The sequence below is a fragment of the Aspergillus udagawae genome (genome assembly GCF_001078395.1).
Source record: "Aspergillus udagawae IFM 46973 DNA, scaffold_5, whole genome shotgun sequence".
NCBI classification, from domain to species: Eukaryota; Fungi; Ascomycota; class Eurotiomycetes; order Eurotiales; family Aspergillaceae; genus Aspergillus; species Aspergillus udagawae.
This window is the reverse complement of record NW_025091268.1, coordinates 400,661-425,120: the sequence shown is the minus strand read 5'-3', so window position 1 is coordinate 425,120 and position 24,460 is coordinate 400,661. Positions and strand designations below refer to the sequence as shown.

General features: G+C 47.5%; 11 protein-coding genes across 11 annotated transcripts; 7 read left to right on the top strand and 4 right to left on the bottom strand.

Moving 5' to 3' along the window:
- Window positions 1-143: 143 nt before the first annotated feature.
- On the top strand, window positions 144-1,094 carry Aud_006964 (enoyl-CoA hydratase/isomerase family protein; the record flags this gene model as incomplete). The annotated part of the gene is made up of 2 exons (XM_043291860.1): window positions 144-426; window positions 502-1,094. 2 exons carry the CDS (start codon window positions 144-146, stop codon window positions 1,092-1,094), a joined length of 876 nt encoding a protein of 291 aa, XP_043147795.1.
- Window positions 1,095-2,886: 1,792 nt separating this feature from the next.
- Window positions 2,887-3,900, top strand: Aud_006963 (uncharacterized protein; the record flags this gene model as incomplete). Its single annotated transcript, XM_043291859.1, has 1 exon — window positions 2,887-3,900. One exon carries the CDS (start codon window positions 2,887-2,889, stop codon window positions 3,898-3,900), a length of 1,014 nt encoding a protein of 337 aa, XP_043147794.1.
- Window positions 3,901-4,795: 895 nt separating this feature from the next.
- Aud_006962 (uncharacterized protein) lies at window positions 4,796-5,110 on the top strand (the record flags this gene model as incomplete). Its single annotated transcript, XM_043291858.1, has 2 exons — window positions 4,796-4,830; window positions 4,903-5,110. 2 exons carry the CDS (start codon window positions 4,796-4,798, stop codon window positions 5,108-5,110), a joined length of 243 nt encoding a protein of 80 aa, XP_043147793.1.
- A 985-nt stretch (window positions 5,111-6,095) lies between these two features.
- Window positions 6,096-7,250, bottom strand: Aud_006961 (uncharacterized protein; the record flags this gene model as incomplete). Its single annotated transcript, XM_043291857.1, has 1 exon — window positions 6,096-7,250. One exon carries the CDS (start codon window positions 7,248-7,250, stop codon window positions 6,096-6,098), a length of 1,155 nt encoding a protein of 384 aa, XP_043147792.1.
- Window positions 7,251-9,394: 2,144 nt separating this feature from the next.
- Window positions 9,395-10,700, bottom strand: Aud_006960 (class I SAM-dependent methyltransferase; the record flags this gene model as incomplete). The annotated part of the gene is made up of 2 exons (XM_043291856.1): window positions 9,395-10,671; window positions 10,694-10,700. The coding sequence occupies 2 exons, from the start codon at window positions 10,698-10,700 to the stop codon at window positions 9,395-9,397; spliced, it is 1,284 nt and encodes a 427-aa protein (XP_043147791.1).
- Window positions 10,701-11,723: 1,023 nt separating this feature from the next.
- On the top strand, window positions 11,724-13,019 carry Aud_006959 (uncharacterized protein; the record flags this gene model as incomplete). The annotated part of the gene is made up of 1 exon (XM_043291855.1): window positions 11,724-13,019. The coding sequence occupies one exon, from the start codon at window positions 11,724-11,726 to the stop codon at window positions 13,017-13,019; it is 1,296 nt and encodes a 431-aa protein (XP_043147790.1).
- Window positions 13,020-13,378: 359 nt separating this feature from the next.
- On the top strand, window positions 13,379-14,858 carry Aud_006958 (uncharacterized protein; the record flags this gene model as incomplete). The annotated part of the gene is made up of 3 exons (XM_043291854.1): window positions 13,379-13,457; window positions 13,514-14,105; window positions 14,168-14,858. 3 exons carry the CDS (start codon window positions 13,379-13,381, stop codon window positions 14,856-14,858), a joined length of 1,362 nt encoding a protein of 453 aa, XP_043147789.1.
- A 1,410-nt stretch (window positions 14,859-16,268) lies between these two features.
- Aud_006957 (uncharacterized protein) lies at window positions 16,269-16,676 on the top strand (the record flags this gene model as incomplete). Its single annotated transcript, XM_043291853.1, has 2 exons — window positions 16,269-16,367; window positions 16,422-16,676. The coding sequence occupies 2 exons, from the start codon at window positions 16,269-16,271 to the stop codon at window positions 16,674-16,676; spliced, it is 354 nt and encodes a 117-aa protein (XP_043147788.1).
- Window positions 16,677-16,926: 250 nt separating this feature from the next.
- Window positions 16,927-17,225, top strand: Aud_006956 (uncharacterized protein; the record flags this gene model as incomplete). The annotated part of the gene is made up of 2 exons (XM_043291852.1): window positions 16,927-16,936; window positions 16,984-17,225. 2 exons carry the CDS (start codon window positions 16,927-16,929, stop codon window positions 17,223-17,225), a joined length of 252 nt encoding a protein of 83 aa, XP_043147787.1.
- Window positions 17,226-18,339: 1,114 nt separating this feature from the next.
- On the bottom strand, window positions 18,340-18,984 carry Aud_006955 (uncharacterized protein; the record flags this gene model as incomplete). Its single annotated transcript, XM_043291851.1, has 1 exon — window positions 18,340-18,984. One exon carries the CDS (start codon window positions 18,982-18,984, stop codon window positions 18,340-18,342), a length of 645 nt encoding a protein of 214 aa, XP_043147786.1.
- A 2,324-nt stretch (window positions 18,985-21,308) lies between these two features.
- On the bottom strand, window positions 21,309-22,769 carry Aud_006954 (uncharacterized protein; the record flags this gene model as incomplete). The annotated part of the gene is made up of 5 exons (XM_043291850.1): window positions 21,309-21,588; window positions 21,649-22,039; window positions 22,090-22,199; window positions 22,249-22,372; window positions 22,427-22,769. 5 exons carry the CDS (start codon window positions 22,767-22,769, stop codon window positions 21,309-21,311), a joined length of 1,248 nt encoding a protein of 415 aa, XP_043147785.1.
- Between the last annotated feature and the right edge of the window lie 1,691 nt (window positions 22,770-24,460).

Below are 24,460 nucleotides of genomic sequence, written 5' to 3'. Positions count from 1 at the left end.
GCGAATTAGTTATATATAAATGATATGTAGTAACTGGCACCTGAATCCAAATCCTGCATAACTCTTTTACTCTTGCTCCATCCACAATTGCAAAGTATTACCTTTTTGTCAACTGGAAATTACCACCACATTGTCTATACAGAATGATGCCCTCCTGGTTGACAATTCTCTTGTTGTCCCCCTTAGTTGCGGGCCTCGAGCTACCCAACTATGAAGGACTTCTGACCTCACAAAAACCAGGTGTCCTGGAAGTCACGTTTCATAATAGACATTCAACGACAAACCTTTGGAACAGAGATACTCTATTCGGCCTGACCGACATAGTGCGCAGACTCCAGAATGACAATGAAACCAAGGCTGTGGTCTTTAAGAGCGATGTTCCTAAATATTTCCTTAATCATTTGGACCTCCAAATTGAGCCCTTCGGTTAGTGCAACTAAGTCGGAGCCTGCAAAGCACTTGCTCCATTTCCTATGAAGTACTTCTGACTGAATCTATTAGATCCCACCGTTGCAAGTCGTATGATTGAACTGTTATACAACATGACAAATCTGCCCCAAGTTACAATTGCTGCTGTCGAAGGGATAGCACGTGGTGCGGGGAACGAGTTCCTTGTCTCGCTCGATATACGATTCGCGACCAAGGCCCACACGCTGTTAGGACAACCGGAGGTGGGAATGGGCCTAACGCCAGGCGGCGGAGGTGGTCAATATTTGCCTCGCTTGATTGGACGCGGTCGTGCAATGGAGTTTATATTGAGCTCGAAAGATGTTACTGCAGAGGATGCGGAGGAAATGGGTTGGATTAACCGAGCTTTCGATACGTCAACCGAGATGTATGCGCATATCGACAACCTTGTGTCGCGCCTGGCCTTATTCCCACTTGGATCTCTTGGAGCTGCCAAGCAGTCTATCAATCGGGCAACAAGACCCCCTCTAGAGGGCCTTCTGATGGATGCCGCAAGTTTCTTAGAACGTCTGGCTAACCCGGCTGTGCAGACTACCATTGCCCGAGCACTGGCCGCAACCAATAACCAGTCAGATAGCTACGGGGAGCAGTTTCTTGGGGAGGCTATTCCCACCTTTTACAATTAACCTACCGTGTAGGTAGTTATGGCCCTCAAGTGCTGGCAAACTGTTTGGATTGGTCTCTTGCAAGCTGAACATAGTCTTTCTTAGAGCTTACTTTGTCAAGAATATGTTTGTTGTGTGGCAACCTATATACGCGGTAGCCGTTACTACTTCTATCAAGGCTGTTCCTCAAACCTTGAGGTTACCTATTCGAGGCAAAGCAATAGAAGAACGAGCTTTCCACATTCTGTTCTTTGTCACATCGTTGTTTAGTACTCTTACGACGCCCTTATAAAGCAGTAAAATAATCTATGGCCACCGAAGAGGATCGCACAATGTGTTGGCCATTAAGGGACGAACTTCGTATTTCAGATAAAGCTGCACATTGGAGACACAGCCGTCAGTAGGAGAAAAAATTGCTGAGAACTGCTGCTTGGCCTTAGCAAAGGATTGGTGCCTAACAACGGCTATGATACTCTCTCAACTCTTGGTTCTCGTGCCCAAAAGTGCATGGTTTAGGCAATTCCCCTTCCTAGTCGTCTCCATCCGGGCACGATAAGATGGGAGCACGTTTCTTAATTGACAGCCGAAAATTGCGTTGCCCTAGAGCCGAACGTCTGCCTCGCTGATGATGACACGGATATTGTTCTGTGAAGAACATCGGAGTAAACAATGAAATAAACAGACAAGCCATATATTGGGCTACCGCGAAACAATTGTAAATCTAAATCAACAAGGAACGTTTAGACTCAGCCAACGTCAGCCTAATCTGCTGCCCTTACTATTAAGCCATGATTCTTAATGGTCCCTAAGCACCTGCTCCGTCGAACGATAAGAAATCCCCAACTCATTCACGCTCCTACTGTTATCAACTTTGAAATGAATGTCAATGTTCCTAGCAACCCATTTCATGGACACTCCGATGAACGGTCCCGCCGCATAGACTAGGATTTTCGGAAGACTGCGGCTTGACAGTGCCGTAGGGTTTCGATGAATGGGGCCAACAAAATCTGCCATCTCCAAGAGCCCGAGACTATGGTCATCCGCAATGATGTAGCACTACAACTCAGCGCTTTGTAATCATTCGCTGGTTTGCTATCCTCGGGTCGCCCTGATACCTGCCCTTAACGCCGTCATAAGAGCCTCAGCTACGATTCTCTGTCAGCTGTACTATGTTTGAATCAACCATGGTGAGTAAGTACTCTTAACTCCGGTTGCCACTCAGAAGCGCGGAGGAACAATTGCAGCAGTGGCCGATCCAAGCTCAAACTAAGAGTGGAAGGGGAGGTCGCCCCACATTTGTAGCCTTCTTGTTCAGAAATGGAATTAATACTAAACTAATTTGATATATGATTTCCGAGATTGACGGCGGAAAAAACCCCAAGCTAAGACGAGTTGCAGTGTATTCTTTCGAAATAGCACACCTCAGATGAGCTCATGGTGCGGTAACTAAACGTTACTCATTGCCGATCCTCCATTGCTTTACCAGACAACGGGGCCAATAGTGGGCCAGGCACTTGGTTCTTACTGCCCCCTCCCCCCCCCCCTCNGCCTTGAAGAGCGACAACTAAAACCTTGAAACTAAAATTCGGGAAGTCCACTAATCATCATAGTCTAGGCACTATCAGTAACTGGGCACGGATAATGACCGATCTATGGAGTATAATTCTTGACGCGTGAATATTATCATGTATCTCATGCTATTTAAACCATCAACCTCCGTCTGGTCAAGGGTGTCTTAACCTCACTCGATCTCTGATACAACGTTGTCGCGTTATCATCACCCTGGTTCCTTGCCTTTTCTATCGCAGCCATTATGCCAGCAAAACTTATCTTTGTTACCGGAGCCTCTGGGTTTGTTGGTTGTGCTACAGCACTAGTCGCCCTCAAAGCTGGGTATCGACTTCGTCTCAGCGTCCGGAAAGAAGCCCAGATCGACCGCATCAAATCCGTCCTATCACCTTATCTTAGTCGGCTGGATTTTGTCGTCCTCCCTGATATTACCAAAGCATCTTCCTTCTCCGGCCATCTAGATGGAGTTGATTATGTTTTGCATATTGCCTCTCCTCTTCCTGCCGGAACAAACAAGGACGATTACTTCCCAGGTGCTGTTGACGGAACCACGGCTATCCTTTCCGAGGCAGCCAAGGTTTCAAGCATTAAACGGGTTGTCATCACCTCTTCTATCGCAGCCTTGATGCCCCTAGGAGGCCCCTCGTCAGATCATCCAATTAGCGAGCACGTGGAGGCCTGGGATACTACCATCTCGCCCGATCTACCCGCCTTCGACCCATCGTCCAACCCTCACCCAATGGTTCTCTATCAGGCCAGCAAGCTGTTGGCACTACAAGCCGCTGAGTCCTTTGTTTCCACTCATCATCCGTCCTTTGATATGGTAACTATCCATCCATCTTTAGTATGTGGACCGAACATCCTTCAGTCCTCTGCCGCTGAAGTAGGTGGCAGTAGCGGCATGTTGTTTAGTGCAATCATGACTGGAGCGGCCCCAGCTGATCCCGTTGCTTTGACACTTGTCCACATCCAAGATGTTGCCGAGGCGCATGTTAGAGCATTGAGTCTCGGCGTACCGGCTGGGAGATGCTTAATCAGTTCTCCTGGAGGTACTCGCTGGTCCGACATAGTTGCCATACTTAAGGAGAAATTTCCGGATGTACACTGGAAGCTCAGTGGAGAAACCGAAGGTCAAGGATGGGTCGTGGACACGACGAAGGCAGAGGAAGGACTTGGTTTGAAGCCACGGGGATTGGAGGAGATCGTTCGTGACACGGTGGATTTTCAACTACGACTGATAAAGGAAACGGAAAATTAGACATGCCGTCGAAGCTCTCAGCCTTGAGACCCTATGGCAGATACTATCCCAACCCGCAGTCTTTGCTAGTTACACTTGATTACAAAGACCAGTGCACGTTGCAATATAGGATTGTATCTCAAGTTTTACTGCCCAGAGGGACCAAACTAAATGTAAGAAGGTCCAGATAGTTGTACGTCTGTAAATTACAATTGGGTTGCAGCCAATCCACGTGTGCCCTACTCATAGTATGCGCGCTATGCAGGTGCTGGAACAGTGGATACATCTGCAGGCAAGCTAACCAACTGTGGGCGATCCAACCATTTAAATGCCCACCGCGAAACGCAATTACGCTATAATCTTGTAAAATCTACACTAAATTTAGTTACTCCAAGAGACGACTAATTTAGCATGGCTTAAGATGCAATAGAAGTCACTCGCATACCGCTTTATTTTTTCAGTACTTGCCCCTTATTCATATCCTGCTGCTTTGTAATTATTTGTGTTTCTTCAGACCATATTTGCCTGGAATCATTGGAAACAATTGATAGGTCGGAGGTTTCCATCGCGAGCTACATAGTCATGGGACAAATAACTAGTGCTGGATAGCTATCTTATTTCACCTAGCTCCCGGTCACTATGTGAATGTTTGGAACGGGGATATGGCATCTTGTTCCTCCTTCCTCTCTGCTAACCGCTCATATGTAAAGCGTCTTTCTGCTGGCCAAGGTATGGACCGTATGGTTATCTAATCAATTAATGCCCCACCGCCTGACAGGCACTTAAGTCCTATTTATCGGGACCTCCCGCGGGTTCTTAAGAAACAAGTTGAGGGCAGACCAGTTAATTATCGCCATAGAGTGAAATAATTTACTTCTACTAATGCCCAGACGACATTGTCAGTCTAGGTCCCATCATGGGTGTCAACAATGTAAACGCCGGAGTGTCAAGGTACAGTAGGCTGTGGCCATTCCTCACTGCATGAGTGTTCGAGTTTTAACACGGAACGCTACTCAAACTCAGTGCGATGAGCATCGACCGAAGTGCAAAAATTGTGAGCGCCAACGGAGTACCTGTGATTACGCTTCGTCTGGCCCCTGGCAGTGGAGGGTCGACACCCGAGGAAGCCGTGGCGAGGCATCCATTCCAGAATACAGAAGACTTAACAACAATGCCCTGGATCAACCTCGAGCTGGAAATCTGCAGCGAGAACATCAAGCACAGGAGGTGAATATCCAACATTCCAGGTTGCTCATACATTGGACAACTGCAGTGTATCAATCGGTATCTCGGAGCAGGGATGTGGAGCGGATTTGGCAAGTTGTGATTCCCAACCTATCCTTAACGCAGCCATGCCTACTGCGTGGGATATTTGCACTTTCCTCTCTTCACCTCAGCCTCTCCGCAGCAAATCCTACAGATCGTGAAGATCTGCTGCAGAGTGCGTTGAATTATCACAGCCAATCATTACAGCTCTTCGCTCCCACCCTGGAGGACTTGACCCGTTCAGATTGCAACGCAGCATTTTCTCTATCACTCATCTTGATCCTGTTCTCGTTCGCTGCCCCCTTATTGGTGGTTGGAGATTCCGACTTGGACACTATATATGAATTGTACCAGGTTTGCGTATTCGTCAAAAAGATGATGAATTTCTCAGTGGGTATCTATGAGACTGTCAAGAGTGGGGTTCTAGGTCCGCTCGTCCACACAGATGACTCCGTCTCTGAGTTGTCTGGCTCTACTCTTGCAGCCATTGCCTGTCTGAGTGACCTAAATTCGAGGGCTTACGACAGGAATCCCAGTCATGAATTCCAGGTGTACCAAGAATCAATCGATCGTCTAGTAAACCCTTTTGGGAAATTAGGCGATCCCGGAAGTCATCGACTATCAGGGGTCTTTATGTGGGTCTTCCACGTTCCTGGTCGGTTCTTTCAGCTGGTCCAAGAGAGGGATGCTTTTGCCCTCATCATTCTCGCTCACTTCTGTGTCCTATTGCACGACTTACGCAATCATTGGTGGATGTCCTCTTGGGGATACAAAGTGATTGTGGCCATCTACCGGACCTTGGACGCAGACCTCAGGTATTCGCTGTCATGGGTTTTGTTACAGATCGGGTACACGGGCGACATTTGATGGAATGCACTTGCATCAAAATCACAATGTTCTAAGTTCGCCCACAACTAAAGAGGTCGAAACAGTCAGTTTATCTATATTCCTCAGACGCTCTTGCGCTTAGCCTCGCTTTCATTTTCATCCCATCGATGGGTTTTGCTGTTACCTGTAACGTCTTCGACGCAAGAAGTCAGCCAACAAAATGCGAATGCAGGTCGAGGTACAGGAAATGAGGTAATTACATTGTAGAGCTTGGATTTGGTCTCATACTGGTCATGAGAATTAAGAGCTGGCTGCCCATTTTCATCCATTGTGATCTCCCCGAGTCCCACTTTGACAAAGTCATACCGTCGAACCACTGACGCCAGGATCAGACGAGCCTCTATCATGGCCAGTTCTTGCCCAATGCAATTGCGTGGACCTCGTTCAAAAGGGCGCCAGGCGCTTGGTGGTCCGACAAATCTTGCCTCACGGTAACGATCATGGTCTTTGTTTTGACTCAAGTGCATATTCAATTCATCATCTCGCAACCAGCGCTCCGGTGCAAACTCGTCCTTGGACTCGCCGTACATGGTCTCATCTCGTTGAATGATCGTCGCACAATTATATAGGACCATTCCGTCCACGCAGCAAAATCTCCCATTCGGCAGCCTCAATGTGAGCCCCGATCCTCGTTCAGAGTATCGCGCGCTCCCAGATGGGGGGTAGAGGCGGAGTGTTTCTTTAATGACAGCGGAGGTGTACTGCATCTTAGAAAGCAGGGCTTTACCATCCTCCGACAGCAGAATATTGCCCACAGAGCTGGGGGAGGTATCTGGTCCAAAAATATAATCAAGCTCACGCCGGATCGCATTCATTGCCCTGGGAGTTCGGCTAAGTTCATATAAGGCCCACTGTAGCAGAATACTGGTCGTATCATGGCCCGCGAAAAGGAAAGTTTTGAGTTGGTCACAGGTCCGATCCATGATAGCTGGTGTCAGTTCATTTGCATCTTGCAGGATGAGTGTTAGGATACTGCACGACCCCAGACGTGCCGTCGCATTAGTCTGGGAGGCTCTTTTCACCTCTTCAAATGTCTCAGAAATAAAACCTCTAAGAAGGACATTCAATCTGCTGGCCAGCTTTCGTCGGCGTAGCGAAACTAGCGGCGCGGCCCAGATCCCCCTGTGACTGTTATATGTAGAGCCGATTTCTTTGAAAATTTTGACTATTTCACTTTGGCGATCCTCTCCAAGTTGGGCACATAAGTTGACCCCCATAGTCACCGCACCTGTTAACAAGAAACGCGGCAGTTTAGATATCCTTCTCACGCGAAAACCAGGTACATGTCTCACCAATGATGTCAAAGGTCAAATTGGTACACAGCTCATTCAGCATAAAATGCTGGCCGGATGCAGCGTATTGGTCGAGTATATTGACGAAGAGTAACGTCTTTTCCACCATACATGGTAGCAACGTCAATAAGTTCCCCGTTGAGAAGCCGGGATTAAGTCTCGCACGAAGGTCTCGCCACTCATCCCCCTGTTGGGTTACGGATTACTAAATGGGGCGCCACATAAGGGATTGCACAGAAACAGGACGCCATACCTCAGCAGTAATGATTGATTTTGGCCCGATCAAGTCAACAAATGCCTTTGTCGTGGGCGATTTTGGGACACTATATGGAAACGTTCTGGACTGCCTTGAGATTTGCTCTGCGACTTCATGGCTACAGACCACACACATGGGCCGTCCCAATGGCCAGAGATCCAGAAGGAACAATGGAGGTTTGCCCAAGTGCTCATAGATCGCTGAGAACACAATATCTACCTCAGGAGTCAGTGTCCTGTCGCTATAAAAAAAATCATGCGCGGCGAGGTTGGGAACTGTATGCGAGTACCGATGTGTCTCTGGGTTTCACCACTATTGATAAATTGATTTAGGGCTCCCAAATGCCCCAAGACCGCTGATCGCTTTAACTGTGGCAGATCGGAATATTGACGGCGGTGCGAGTGGATCTTTCGGCACACATACGTAAAGGTTGCTACGAATAGCAGAGTAGATAAGATGATAGATTGGGACATGGTATAAGATGCCAGTAAGCAAAGGGAGTCCAACAACTATTTAGGAGCGCGAGTGAGACCATAGCGAAGACAGCCCAAAGAGGTTATATATATATATAGTCGTGATTTTGATCCATGCGTTACAGTCGTCGTATAAGTGTTACGGGCCTCGTAAGTCTCGTAACAATTACTTGTTTCAGGTAGTTGGCGCTGTTAATGCAGACCCACCGTTGGGAGAAACGCCAAGCCTCTGTGTTTGAGAGATCACTTCCAGTCTTGATAGCTTAGTGTTGGCGCAGTAAACACAGTGCATAAATTAAGCCGTCAGTAGTCGCGCGTCCTCCAGCCAGTCATGTCTATGTCATCTCGCTTTTTCTTTATCTGAATCGAAAGCGAAAGGCATAAGCTCTTATGCTGCATTCGACTGTTGATGCGACGCCAACCAATCTCTTTGACCGGAAGCCTGGCGTCGGACAGTATCTATGGCATGGTGATTGGGATTCTGATCCAGCCAAGGTTGTGTGGTAACTTTGGTAGCTTATTTAATTACTTATTATACATATTATCTCCATCATATCTCTTTATTAATGATGACGCCCAGTAGCTTAACTGTGTTGCTTGGTTTAATGACCTTCCCATTCATAATGATTTATCTCACTCCCTGTTCCTTTTTGGATTTGTCAGGTGCATATTAGCTGTCTTCGCCGCCGCAAAAGAGGAGCCAGTTCGTCGGCCATGCCTCAATTCAGGGGATGTCTACTTCTTGGACCTTCTTGAGGTTCTCTTCCGCAGAAGTGCCTCCCCGCCATCAAAAATAGCCATCAATGAACGTCGATGCATCGCCATAGTAGTCCACTAGCTGCAGAAAGCAGACTGGCCCTTTTTCTTTCTTTTCAGCGATAGTTTTACAAGCATCAAGCAAGTTCGCATGATACACATTTCATAGTATGTAACGTAGCTATACGGTCACGCACGTCCACGTACATGCGAGTCAAAGACCACGTTCGGGCCTTTACCTCTGCATTGAACGGAAGATGGCTTTTCCAGGACGACTTGATACGCATAAAGTCAATTTTTCAATGATTTTAGCGAGGCCCTGGTCAGCTGGCATTCATGATGTTAGTAGTCTCTTCTATGATGTGATATTGGCTATTCAATTTCCTCGTATCTCTTTTTAAGATTAGGAAATCAATAAATTTTTTGTATTCTAAGGGGAGGTAAGATGCTACACAGGAACCCCATCGTACTGAGAGTGGCCAAACTATACGATAACGGCTACTACTGCCCTGCGAAACTAGCCTTGAGAAGGAGAAGTATTCTCAGTCGATTTGGGTTCTGACAATTCATTACCTGGCTCCCGTTCATGCCTTTCGGAAAGCCATAACATGTGTTCCAGCACAGTCATCCGTTAATCCCACGGTGCCATAGACTCGTTGATGAGCAACACATTTAAGCCCTGCACCCTCTGCCATCTTGATGAAGTGCCGCGGATATGTTTTTTGTTCCACATCATAATCGAGCCCTGCTACTAGAGCTTGCAATTCGAGCCACTGCAGTCGCCAGAACGCAAGGTGTGGGTCAGACACTTTGGTTGTGAATCCATGTCGCTCCGCTCGGGACAGTAATTCACGACAGAGACTTTCCGCCTCGTCAACTCTGCCAGTATCCGCAAAGAACTTGGCCAGCGGGACAGTGTTATTGAAATCGTCCACAAATTCCCGCTCTGGGAGTGTTCGGGGATCGACATCCCTAGCGGGCCAGGGAAAACATAGGGGAACCATGTACGCAAGATGGTGGCGTAGAAGATTGAGATGTCGTTCTTTACGGGTTTCGAAGGGTGAAATCATCTCATCCGCAATGAACCAATAGCCTCCCGGTCGTAGCCACTGTGCACTGCGTTGAAGGAATCCGTCAGTGTAAAAGTGGTGGGACGCCCCCGTTGACATGATATAATCGACTTCTTCCGATTCCACCGGCACACACAGGAAGTCTTCCCGTACACATGTAATGTTCGTTTCACCTTTGAAATGATCTGTAAGGTATTGGAATGCAATATCACTGGGTTCGACTGCCAGAACCTCCGTCTGTGGGAGTAGTTCTAGGAATGCGAGAAGATTGGTGCCTGGACCAGGACCGACATCGATGGCCCGAGCACAAGGATTCTTGATAAATTTGGTCACTAAGTGCGCCAGAGCCACAGTTTGGCGGAAGTAAGCGGGGTGGACTAGCTCGAAGAAATTGTAGTCATCCACCTTGATGCGCTTTTCGAAGGTCGCGGCGGCATGCCTAGGGTACCCATTGAGGTCGACAGAACCACCAGCTCTTTGTTGCAATTTCATGACAGCTTTGATCGGCAACGTTGGAGTCCCTTGGTACGTCAAGATCTCCGCAGCTAGAGTGGCCAGCAAAAGGCTGTTGCTGTGGGCGATCGACGTCAGCTTTTTCTCGATGATACTTGCTTTTTCGGGCAGAATACTGCGAAGCGATCGATTGTCGAGCTCGTTTGCGAGTCGGTACAAAGTGTCCGCAGTAGGTACTGAGCACTCCATGTCTGATATCGCGCTCAGAAGACCGTTGAAGGATGCTTTGTGCGTATTATATTGGCGAGTGGGTAGCAAAATGAGTACTGGCTCATTATCTTGTACCCAATATGGACGAACCGCCCATCGGTACGGGCTTGCGAGTGTGTCCAATAATGCATTCTCTACTTGACTGCGGACAGCGGACACGTGCTGGCCACAGGTGTAGGTGAAATGTATTTTATCTGCAACTAGGCCGTTGCTTACTTCCACAAGTGATTGGCGGATTCTGTCACATATAGCTTCATGGGACAACACGCTTATGTTGATCGTCCTCTCAGCTTGGTAAGAGGATACCGAGGTGTACTGAAAGCATCCGCTTCCATTGGTTGGCGGATGTGGTGGATCCATTTCAATCAAAGATAGGAAATGCTTGGACTGAAGGAAGCCAGTTGAATTTGTAGAGTTGGGTGGGATCCCACAAACCACAGGGGCAGTCGCAGACGCGGCGTCGAAGGTACTTATATTTGCTCACCATGGAGTACCAAGGATCATGTGTAATGTACATTTGTAGAAAAATAAGAGAGGAGGCTTATCAATTCCAAAAGACTTCACATTCAATTTTCTGGTACTTCTCATGTACACTCGATGCCACGCCGCTTCATGATCTCAGTGACCTAGGTCATGACGCCACATCTGGACTTCAGTGATTCAATTACAGCTATTTGTAAGGTGATAAAGTCTTATTGCTTGTCACATCTCAACACCAGATTGTACGTTACCTCGTTCCGAAATCTCCAATTTAGTTGGTTTCCACGCTCCCTGCTCTGCATGCGGACTTCATGTCACCCTATCTTACTACAGTGACATCCCATGAATGCTGTTTTCGGCGTTCGTCCAGTCTCCCACTAAACACTTTTCTGTCACAATTGACGGTGCTCTCAATATGCAATATTCGAGTGATGAGGTCATTGAAATTTCAATTTCTTTTATTACCACTCAATATACCTTTTGAATGCATTGGAATACAGGCCTTGCAATATTGTACAAAAGTTACCACTGCCGACGCACTCCCTTACGCTACTACATATACAATTGAGACATCGGATTTCTGAGGTCGACGTTATTCCTCATAGGTTGTTGCTATAGCGGGTCGCCTCAGCCAGTGGCAATGTGTGCAGGGTTGGGGAAAGGAGCGCTCACTCTACTGGTCAAATTCCTGGACAAACACCCTAAAGTAGAGTTCATAAGATACCAGTGGATTGACTATGCCGGCATCCTACGTGCCCGCGTCGTGCCCGTCTCCAGCGCACTTAAACTGGTTTCCACAGGATCACCTCTCTGTGGAGGACCAATATGTATCACCGCGACAAATGTCATTCGCATGATGGAAAATCGTTCCCATGTCGGCGTCGACTCCATCTACCCCGACTTCTCCTCCCTACGCGAGTGCCACTATGCGCCAGGCCACGCCAGTGTCATGTGCTTCATCTCCGAAGAGAACATTGGATTTGAAAGAGATCCGAGAACACTTCTAACCTCCGTCATGGCCAGTGCACCACGTGTTCAATTCAGAGTCGGATTCGAAGTGGAATTCCGTTGCTTAACACCCGAGGGGAAAGATCTAGATGACACCTTATATTCATGGTGGACCACAACAGGGTTACGGAATCGTTGCGCGCCCATCATCGATGATGTGGTTCGCATTTTGCAGCGCGAAAAAATCGAAGTTTTACACTACTGTTCAGAGTCAGGTCTTGGGATGTTTGAAATCGCTACTGGTCCTCTATCTCCGTTGGAATCGATTGACGCCTGGGTGTATACGCGAGAAGCCGTCAAATCTCTCTTTTGGGAGCACGGGATCATTGCCACAATGTACCCTTCACCAGTGGAGGTCCATACCGGTATTGGGGCACACTTTCATATTTCCATGACGTCGGACTTGGAGGTTGATGAAAACGCGTTCTTGGCGGGGATGCTAGGTCAATTGGGCGGATTATGTGCCTTGGCGATGCCGTTAGAAGATAGCTATAAACGCATCACAGATCGAAAGTCAGAAGCTGGTTGTTGGATTGGCTGGGGCACTGAGAATCGAGATTTCCCAATCCGAAAAGTGACGAAGGGACGCTGGGAAATTCGATGCTGTGATGCCACAGCGAATATGTATCTGGTCGTGGCAGCGTTCATAAATGCCGGGCTGGGAGGATTGCGGACAGGAAAGCAACTGATATGGCAGGAATTCAATGGCAACCCAATCGCACTGGATGAGCAAACTAGGAGGGAGCTTGGAATTACGCAGCGGATGCCAACAGATCTCAGTGAGAGTTTGCGTGAATTGGAAAGGTGGGAGGGAGGCGCCATGAGCAAGTGTCTCAGGACTTTCTATCAAATGAAAAAGCAGGAAATTCGGGATTTACGAGAGTTATCAGATGAGAAGAGGATAAGGAACATGATTAGGCACTTTTAAATGCAGGACAGAGCATAGTATGCTGAGTTCTGGAGTGCCTAGAGAGGGAAACGTGAGCTATTCCGTTTTGACTGGGCAGAAGTTTATCTAAGCTATTGTTAAGGCGTTTGTGGGTCCAGGCGTTACTGAACCAAAGCAGGAGTGTTGGCGAATTAGCATCTGCATCGGAACTTTTGCCACATGCAAGTTCCCATGGATTGTCAGTGAAAAGTTCTGCGCGAGATGACAAAGCCTCAATATAGTTATTAACTAACTAGCCTGACTATCCTTCCATCAATAGCCTCAATCCGCGAACAGAAGGTAGCCCTGAGAAACTGCGAAAATTATTTTCATAGGTTATAGAATTCCCTTCAAGAAGTATGAAGTGCGCTACTCCCTTTGGAGAGGCAATGCGGAAGCATTTCCTCATTGATCCCAACTTTGTAAATCTGAACCACGGTAAGTAGGAAAGAAATATTCAGCCCAGTTATCACGATATTTACCTTATAGCTCAGGCTCCTTTGGAACGTATCCCACCGCTGTCCGAGCAGCCTTGAGAGGATTTCAAGATGAAGCTGAAGCACGCCCGGATCCATTTATCCGTTATACGACCCCAAAGGCTCTTGATGCATCCCGAGAAGCAATAGCCAAGATGCTCAACGTTCCCAGACATGAGTGTGTCTTCGTTAAAAACGCCACCACTGGGGTAAACACGATCCTTCAGAACATTCCCTTCCAATCTGGTGATGTAATAATTTATTTTGAAACGATATACGGTGCTGTTGAGAAGGGAATTCTCTCTCTTACGGAGTCAACCCCCCTCCAGGCACGGAAAGTCCAATACCGGTGCCCAATCAGTCATGATGACTTAGTGGAGCAATTCCTGGATGTTGTGAGGAACACAAGGGCTGAGGGATTGAACGTGAAGATTGCGCTCTTCGACGTAGTATCCAGCCTGCCGGCAATGCGCTTTCCTTTTGAAAAGTTAACAGATGTGTGCCGGGAAGAAGGGATCCTGAGTCTTATTGACGGCGCACATGGCATCGGCCAAATTCCGCTAGATCTGGGGAAACTACAGCCTGATTTTTTTACTAGCAACTGCCATAAGTGAGTATTTTTCGTTCCTCCCTAGACGTCCCAAGTGGTGACGTTTCTAATTCAACGCATAGATGGCTTTTTGTTCCACGCAGCTGTTGCGTCCTCTATGTTCCTGAACGCAACCAGCATTTCATTCGCACTACAATTCCCACGTCATGGGGTTATATCCCTCCCCCTGGCGCCCCTGAGACTACTCCTTCTATTATGAAAAGCGATGACCCGTCCAAAACCCCGTTCGAGAGCCTATTTGAGTTCGTTGCTACCAATGATGACGCACCATATTTCTGTGTCCCTGCGGCCTTGAAGTTCCGCAACGAGATCTGTGGTGGTGAAGAGCACATTTACACGTACCTGGAAACCTTAGCAAACGAAGCCGCAGATCTTGTGGCAGCTGTCCTGGGCACAGAAGTCTTACAGGAACCCAACCAGAAGCTAGGAGTACGAAGCCAACTGCGACGCTGCGGCATGTCAACTGTTCAGCTACCTATTGCTATTCAGGGAAGATCAGGGCCTGTTAAACCATCCTACCTCGTCTTACAGGCAGACAAGGTTGCCTCTACGATCAATTGGTTCCAAACCACCCTCGCGTACAAGTACGGAACTTTTGTGCCAGTTTTTGCCCATGGGCATTGCCTTTGGACGCGACTCAGCGCGCAGGTGTACTTGGAAATAAGCGACTTCGCATGGTTGGCTGGAGTTCTGAAGGAGATGTGTGACGAGCTGAAGAGCAAGCAAGGCGATATTGATCAGCAGTTGCAATGAAAGTGACCATACCTTCTAGTATGCACTGCATCCTTTTCGATTTACCTCAGTAAATCTCGGTTCTCGTTGAGAGTGATCGACTGGCTCGAATAGTACGGTTCTGACGCTGAACAGATCGCCGGGCCAGCTCCCGGATGTCTTGGCCACTAGAATGCAGCGTTCTTCCAATTGTTCATGTGAAACTTCTCATCGAGATGGATGCCCTCTAGAACGGCTGTCTCATAACACATTCAGGAAAGAGATAACTATACATTAAGGCTAGGAGTGTTGGCGCATAACACTATGGGCTGGTCCCTGGTTGATACTAGGTAGATGAATGAAATTATACAGGGCATGCCCTATCTAACTACTTAGGCCCTTCCATCCTTTTCTTTCTAGGGAATAACAATCGTTAAGGCAGCACTTTGCTTACTTGCCCCTATAATAATATTTGGGACCAAGGTTTAGCTAGCCTAATCTGCCTACACCTCTGTACAGGTGTTTCACGCGCGGGCCGTACTGATACAAACAAAGACTGGCATGACAAGTACTTCGTTCTGTTTCGTTCGGTCAAGCCATCTCTGCAAAACGGGCTGAGCCAAGGACACAACAGGGTGGGCTTCGTGGACAGCGAAGTCACTATCAAATGGGCCCCTAGAAGGGAATATCCGTCGAGAGTTCGTCTAATATTCGCATAAATATTTACCTCGCGCTACAGAGATCGAATCATCGTCGCTGTCGAGCTTTGACTACATCTATGTTCTATGTATGTAGTTGTACAACGGGGTACATCCTCTAGCAAACTGAGCTGCAGGATGGAACCAATGGAAAGCGCCTAAGTACAGGTGTCAAAGGAATGATCTACAAAGACGGACATGGTGGAGCCTTAGTCTTGACTGAATAGGGCAATACCGTAGATACTGTGCTGTAGGTACTGCGCTAACGGCGAAGGCCTCATTCGAGGGATCGGAGCAGTTGAGAACCCTTGTAGACGTATTCTCGCAGCAGGCTCATGATCCTCTGTCCGGTAAGTAACGAAGATGCCGTTACGATCGCTTTCGATATTATTTAGCTGGTCACAGGTACTCTGTAGGAACTTACCACATCGTGGCACACTGACTGGATTGGTCAGTGTCTGATCAGTGGCTCCGCTGCGGCTGATGCAGACGTTAGTGCTTACGAAGGATGAATTCCCTCGCTTTCTCTCTAATTACACTCCTCGTATTTAAGCCTTGGAGGAATGTCATCCCATAGGGAGGCCGTGGACTTAGCGTCGATGCTCAGCCTCGTGATGGCTGTGCTAATAAGTCTGGGTCATCCCCAAGCTACGACGTTACCATCAGCATCATGCTATCCATCATCAAGCAACCCTCAGACATACAACATCATACTCTGCTATTCAGTTGATCTTGCTCCAGACAAGTGATCAATATGAGTCGACCAAAAGCTTCTGAAGAGGCAGCACCTGCCTACCATGAACTATTTGACACGGAATCTATCAATCAACCGACAGCGACATCCTCCAAGACGGTAAGCGTCTCTCTAAGCCTTGGTGTAAATAAACACTCGGACTGACTATCTTAGCATCAATACGCTGCTGTCCCCCATAATGACCTGGACGAAAATGCAAACACCGCCTGCCGTCACGATGTGGAGTCTCACCCTCAAGAGTCCTCACTTCCTCTTGCGCATGTAGACCCTACAAAGCCACACTTCCACTGCGAGACGTGCGACCGCCAGCTCGAGTGCCGAGAGAGAAGGGGGATGGTTGCACTGGTGTTTATTGCGGCCTTTTTGACATTGCTGGGGATTGTGATCGCTGCGCGATTGGGAAAATAAATGGATTGATGTGAACTATAAGACCTGGACCCTTGAGATCAATACCTCGGTGGAATGGAAGAGAAGGTGTTATTGATCGATGGTCATGTGGATGGCTTGCGAGTGTTCTGAACTCAAATTATTATCTGTTCTGGCGATGACGTCTATACTCTTACTAACGCCTCCCTCCTACAACCATCTTCGAAGAAATCCCTAATCAATCTTTCTACGTAAAACTAGCATCTAGGAAACTGCCATCTCATTAGAAACCATGTCTGAAAGTAAGCCATCACTGCAAGGCTCATAGTATGACCCGCTGATGTTGAAGACGCACAAACTTCCCACCACGCCGGATTCATGGACCGAATGTTACATCGCGGACATCATGGCAACGAACAAGAGCAAAAAGATCACAATGAAGAACATGACCAGCAGCCTGATGTACAGCCTCAGCAGGGTGAACAAGCCAATCCACCTGCCAAGGAAGGCGAAAGGGAGAGAGTCGAAGACTACGTGAATGAAGAGCGGAAGCTAATGCAGGAGGGAGACACATACGCTGGACTCATGTAGGCTATTTTGTGTAAGAAATGAATACCATGATTAGTGCATTCACTGCCTTGGAGTTATGCTGGTCGCCATTCTATCGGGAGTATAAAGTGAATGCCTTTGCAGCTTCCTAAGTACAAAGCAGTAGAGAAGAATCTCACTGCCAGTCAAAACTTATCTTCCTTCTATATCTTCTCTACACTTGTTAATCATAATCAAGTCCCTTTCGATGTCATTATCCATGCCAGGCCGTCGTGGTGCCATAGTTCCCGTCATGGGATTACCGGCAGCAAAAGGACGCACAAAGTACGTTGACAGTTCATACTGACTACATAATTCGGCACGGTGAACCCGAAATACACCATCTTACTGCCCGTCGACGCGTGCAGGTGGCTGAAACCCATCTCGCACACTGTGGACCTGAAGTATTCCGTCGCTCGACCGTGGGAAACAAACAGGTACAAGCATGCCAAGTCCGGCGTAGTCACGGATCTATGCCGCAAGCCCGGGGATTCAAGAAACCACGGCAGTGTTCTTGTCCTAGTCCCTGGTTTCGACGCTGGGTTTAGTATCATCAGGGCCAGCGCATTGGTGATGCGATCAAACGCGACGAGTCTGCTTCTGATGCGTCACGGAGGCGATTCTCCATGCCCTGATGGAGCAGGCTGCGTTGAAGCGAGGAAGAATTTTGCGTGGAAGTACGCGAGCGATCGGTTGAATTCCTCTTCGGCGCTGGCTGTTAGTTCTTCTGCAGACCCCAGCTTGTCAGTTACCTCGTGGGTAGCAATGGGACGGATCTCATGCCGTTGCTGGCTATATTACTTGGCAAAGGGAATTCGAGCCTCGTACCGACGATTGCGTCGGAGAGTGCCGGTAAGGTAGCTTTTAGGGCATATACAGCTACCAAGCAGAAGGCCGGAGGAACTGTGAAGACTAGCAGGCCGTCGGAAGCAGAGGATACGTGAGTCACCAGCAGAGTTTGGTGTTTGAAGTGGATGCATAGGGAAAGGCGAGCAAAGTACAATTGCCAACTCGGAGTGTAGTTCTTCATAGATAGCTGTCTGTTGTCTGTTCGTACTTCGTCAAGCATACATGCGATTTTCTAGTTCCCCATTTCCATCTGATACATAGTAGTCAATCAAGAAACCCACTGATACGCCAATACCGGAATGGTAAACGCCTCCGCCGTGCACGTCGCATTGAAAAACGCATCATGCACACACTCGAGCTCAAACTCTGTCTTCCCAGAGTATGTAATCTTACTCCCGTTGTTGCAGGTTAGCGCGTGCCCGTCCCCAAGCACGTACTCCATCCGCCCAACGGAAGTCTCATAATTCGAGCTCCCGTAGAACGAGACGATACGTCCCTGCCCGCGGTCCGCATAGCCGCAGTTGCTCGCCCCGTTGCCGATATCGTGCACCCGGTACCCGATGTACTGGTCGTGGCACTGCAGGCCGTCCGTGAAGTCGATGTCCAGGGTCTCGAGCGGGCCATAGCCCCAAGGATGGTAGTTTGGCATACCTGTCCAGCAGAGGTGCACCCAGGAGCCGTTGCAGGTGGCCTGGTTTGGTTCGCACCAGCCGCCGGAGCCGGCGCAGAGGCAGCCGTAGGCATCGATGTCGGCTTGGTTGTGCACGCAGTCGAGGCTGTGGGAGCCGTTGTACCACTGGAAGTTGTTTACGGTCCAGGTGGGGAGGGGGCAGCCATCGGGGGGTGTGATGGACTGGGTGAGGGCGGTGGAAGTGAGGGCTAGAAGGCCGGTGAGGAGAGTGACTAGGGTCATTCTGATGGTAGGATTGTGTTAATGATTGAGGGGAAGAGGGGGGAAGGATGGGTCATACTTATATACCCTAGATTTCTGCAGAGATTGTGGAAGTGGGATGCAGAATGTAACCTGGTGACATGGCAGGAAGATCTGGATCAACAATGACCTGATTGTCGATGCTGATAACAAGGTTCATGATCGAATCTGACTAGTTTCCTCATCGCTTCTGCAATTCTGGAGCCACCGGGCATTGCATCGCCAATCAGCGGTCGATATTTCAGACACTACTTAAGACATGTCTTGAATTGACTACAACAATTGGTACAAAATATGCCGGTTTTCTTACTACTTCTTACTTAATCCTTAGGCCTCCCATCCCTCTCCATTAAAATTCGGGCAAACACATTTAAATCTCACGGGTGGAGCTTATGATGCTTATTTTAGCGAGACATGCAGTAATGCATTGGCCACTTATGCATCCATATCACTTTGTGACATAAAGAAATAGGTTACGTTAAAGATCCATGCAGGCTGGCAGGACAATGCCACTGTCTTGTTTACGGTTCAGAACTTTCAGATGTTTACGATATTTTGGAAAACGATATTCAGTCATTGACTGAGACTTATATGTAGATATAATATATCTATTTATATGCAACACAGTTAGCTAGTAAAGGTGTCTGGACAATGTACTCTAGTCTAGGGACTACATATCACTTTTGATGGTATATGCTGTGGCATCAGCTGAGAGAGAGGATGACCATATACGGAGGTAGTAGTTCTGGGAAATATCTCCCCTCACTACATGATGATCTTTATAGATATCACTAATAGTACCCTAATCCCTTTAATAGATGCATCAGCAACTCCGCTATTTCAGGCAACTTATACTTCTTAGCAATATCCTCATCTGACTCAGGGAGACTGTGGGATCAATCTCCATGCCAGCAAACAACAGTGAGTCTGAAGACGACATGATTATCAAGATAAGTTATTACACGGCAATGACCGGCTTCCATATAGGAAGGTGTTTTCACAGGGGTTGGTTCCATGTAGTCATGTCTTCGTCCATGTATCAGACAATTCGGGCTTCTCAAGCATTCTAGGCCTCGTCCGGTTCACGGAGGCTGCTCTTGACCTCTTGACCTAGCATGCAAGTTTATGCCCAGTGAAGGGTAAGTTATCTGCATATCTGACAGTTCGGCACTTCCATTGTCACTTTGGGAAATATAGACTAAACTCTTAATATTAGCTTTCTGTCTTTTACCCGAGATAGAAGGATACTAACCATTTCGTCCATTACTTTTCAGATTCCCATATTGCCCTTGACATGACCTATTTAAGAATGGCGCTAATGCTAAAAAGTGTTAAGGGCAGCTCATCTGCTAGTAACAGGTACTAATACTCAGGCTTTATGCAGCTTAGAGATAGAGCCACAAAGGAGCAATCTCCTAGCTTACTAAAGGGAATATTCCTTACTATATCTCCAGATACTCTGCTATTAGAAAGTAATTTCCTATTTTCAGCCCTTTACTTCGTAATGGCTAATTCTTGTCCATCTAGCGCCTCTCAAAAGCTGTACCTTGAGGAAAAAAATGAGTAGGAGGATCTTCTCAGGTGAAGGCATTACTCGAACTGAGTTCTTTATATATTACTGCACCAACCCATGTCAGGTATTTAAGGTAATTCTTACCATACGAGAGTACTTCCCTAGAAGCATAAGTATCCATTGAGGTTAGCGCGATGAGTACTCTACAGATATTCCTAGAGAGTCAGATGACATGATAGGTAATGGGCTATATCCTTGATAATACATAATGGTAATCCATAATTAGAGTCAAGCAGGCAGGATACAAGGATGACCCAGAGTAGTATAGCATGGAGATTCTGAAAGGGTGCCCTACAGGCTACAGGAATCATATTTTAGATATCTATGAAAGTCAGGGCCGCTGAAGGATCTTGATAATTAGCTACTTCGCGCAGGTGATGATGAATTAACATTAGATAAATGCTGTGGACCTGATGCATAGCTAAGTAAACATAGGCATGTTGATGTGCTTCTTATATCCAAATAGCAAGCAGGTTATCTCATGTATCCAGCCTTCAATGTGTTTGTATAAAGCAGTGTGAAGCAAAGTTTCCAAGAGAGTATACCTAGTTAGTGTAGGAGCTCCGCCAGAAGAAGTCTCGACTATAGTACCAGCCGTAGTATAAGGTGCAGTAGGAGGCTCGTACCTTCCATCAAAGTCATAGGGTGCATAGGCTCTCCATTCTCAGAAACAGCCAATAAGGCTTTTGTTATATTTAGACAGGCTATCTTCTTCTGACTTTGAGATATACTTTCAATCATCTTCCAAAATTAGCTCAAATACTGCTGAATTCTTTGACCCCTTAAACACTCTCTTCAACTGGAGTGCTGTCTCTGCATTGCGAAACACTTCCAACCAGCCTTTGAGGGATTTTGAGAAGCAATTCAGGCTTGCTATCATGTGAAAGTCCAGCTCGTTCAGAAATCGGGACACATATTCTTGCTTCTCAGGATCAAGGAAGTCGTGGATAAGAATTCTTGAATGACCAGGTTTCATCGCCTTGACGATGTGCTGAAGAATAGTGACACAGGCACTGCGCGCGGTAAGAAGCTGTCAATAAGGGTTGTAATCACATGTGGCAGACGTCTCCTACCTGGTCGGGTGATCCATCATGACATGGCTCAATAAATAGACGTCGGCGCCGTGAAGCGGTTGTGGAGAATACATGTTATGTGCCTGCCATTGGATTCGTCCTGTGACGGTTTCGGGTATATCCACAGTGGTCTGGGCGCTTTCAACAACGCTGCCGAGGTCTTGTACTATGAAGGACATGTGGGCATACTTTCTTCCCAGTCGGATCGATTGCTGCCCTTTGCCGCCTCCGATATCCACTATCTGTGCATCTGGTTTCAAGCTGTCGAAGGGGTAGATGCTCTCAATGGGATCGTCGAGAGGAGTGTTGTAGTGTCCAGCCATGGCGTTCGCGAAACGATTTCCTCGTTTCAGGTCCACAGAGTCATAGTACTCGTACAAAGTCTTGTCAGCTGCATCAGCAATTAGTATGACACTGTAGTTATTTAAAAGCCTGACGTACTGTTAAAGGTCAGCTGGAATGCTGCCTGGCGATGATTATCTGGTATCTGAAAGTTGGATTGCGAGAGACTTCGCGAGAGATGAGCTCCGGTTACAAACCCGTCATCAGTCCTATTCCTTTAGAATGTATCACTTTTAGCCTTACTATTGATGGACTCACAGGTAATCAATAAGTGATGAGAACTCAGTATCCAAAAGGCGTATTGAGCGACTATTATGACAGTATAGATGTGGTTCGACTTCATCAAAAATGAATCGCTTCACACATTGCCGCATCACCCTTTCTGAGGGATGTTAGTATGTTATAGTCCAGAGCAGCGTGTCAGGAACGTCAATACTAATCAGGTCCATAGAGCCACCGGTGTTCTCAGTCAGCTGTGAGAGTGAAATCGCCCCCGGGGCTTGGGGGACATGATGATGGATTTTCATTTCCAGAACAAGTGAGAGCGCGACGCTGTCAACATATCCCCATGCAACATTTGAAATCCATTCATGTGGTTCAGTCAAGAGAGCTGTCAACTCTTGACATGCATCAATGACCTCCCGAATCTGACTTTGTTCTTTATCCGGCAGGGTAGCAGAGCCAGATTGTAGAACATCCCGAACTGCGCGAGGTGCCTTTTGCGAGATGAGGGAGGATAGAGCTTCCACTCTCGTATTAGGATTGAGGGTGATTGTCATTGCTTTCACGGGGGGTTACAGAAATATTCTAGATGCAATAATATTGAGACAACAAATTTGTCATGTTAAAAGTGACGTCGACGGCGGTATATATGTCCCAGTGGAATTCCCGTCGTCCTTCGACACTCTCTTATCTACACAATTACGTACAATCTACGCTGTGGATGCCATTTTATCCACGGTGGCTGCATATTTACTCACCTTAGCTTCAAACGACACATCACATCACAAGCTCACGTGAATCTAGAAGACCCTAGAATTGGAGAGACCTCCTTACTTGTGCGAACGAGAAGGGATAGCAAGTGGAGCTGCGTCTTGCTTATAGTTCTGACTATAAAATGCAGTAACCAGAAACGGTGTCAGGCTCTGTTGAATGGACCATGATCATCCTCCAGGCTCAATTTTTCGATCCAGTCAGCTACGCCACATTTCCGAGACAGACAACTCGACATGGCCTTCCCAGTCACCACTGTCGTGATAATACTCCAATTCCTGATATTCTTGGTCCTATACATCGTGATATACCGTCTTTTTTTCCATCCTCTGGCCTCAATACCTGGACCTTGGCTGGCGGCTATCACACGCCTCTACCATTTCTACTACAGTGTAATTCGAAGAGGAGACGTGGTCAACCACCTTAAGTTCCTGCACATGAAATACGGTGAGGAATGGGCTTGAAGTTACTCGTAATGTATGTGCTCATCTCAAGGACAGGTACTGCGGTAAGAATAGGGCCAAATGAGGTTTGCTGATCCCGCCCTTTGTCTGGGTCTTGATGCCCCCCCCCATTCTGACCTCTGTTTCTTTGATAGGTCCATTTTTCCAGCACAGATGCATACTTTGATGTCTACCACTCCAGAGACACATGTAAGGATCCGGAATTCTACGATGCTTTCTTTGTTCCTGGTGGAACCCTTGCTACGTTGGACCACGCAGAAGCCAGGAAACATAGGAAGCCAATGCTACAAATGTTTTCCCGCAAGGCGACTCTCAATTATGGGGAGATTTTCATCACTCAGGTGAGTGATTTCCATTCCCGATCTGGAAAGAGCTTCCGCTAATGGCAAACAGGCGGAAAGGCTTTGCGAATTGCTGCATACGCCAGCATCGCGAGGGCAGTCGATCGACATATACATGGCGCTCCGGTGCTTTGCATCTGATATCATAACACAATACGTATTCGGATTCACCTTTGACTCGTTGGGAAGGGCAGATTTTCAATGTCCCACCCTCAAAGCCGTAGATGCTATGGTTGCAGGGTTCTGGTTGCAGGGTCACTGCAGCTGGTTGCGAAGCCTAACCAACTACTTCAGCCCCTGGAGCCTGCGGATCCTCTATCCGCAAAGTAGGGCACTATTCGATCGATTAGAGGTCTGTGGACCCATATTGCTAAGTTTGTGGAATGCTGACGACGCCCCTAGGGTTTACAAGGTTGTCTTGATAAGATTTTGGCTGATGATCCAAGCAAAGGCAATCGAGGAAATCCCATTCCATTGTTTACAGCACTAACCACTATCGAGAGAGATCGTCGTGTCCCATCGCTGAGTTACCTTGCTATCATGTCGGACACCTTCACTATAATTTTTGCTGCCGCCTATACGGTCGGAACGACGCTCACCGTTGCAACCTATTATACTATGCGGGATAAGCAGCTTCTGGCCAAACTACAAGAAGAGTTGGCCAATTCCTGG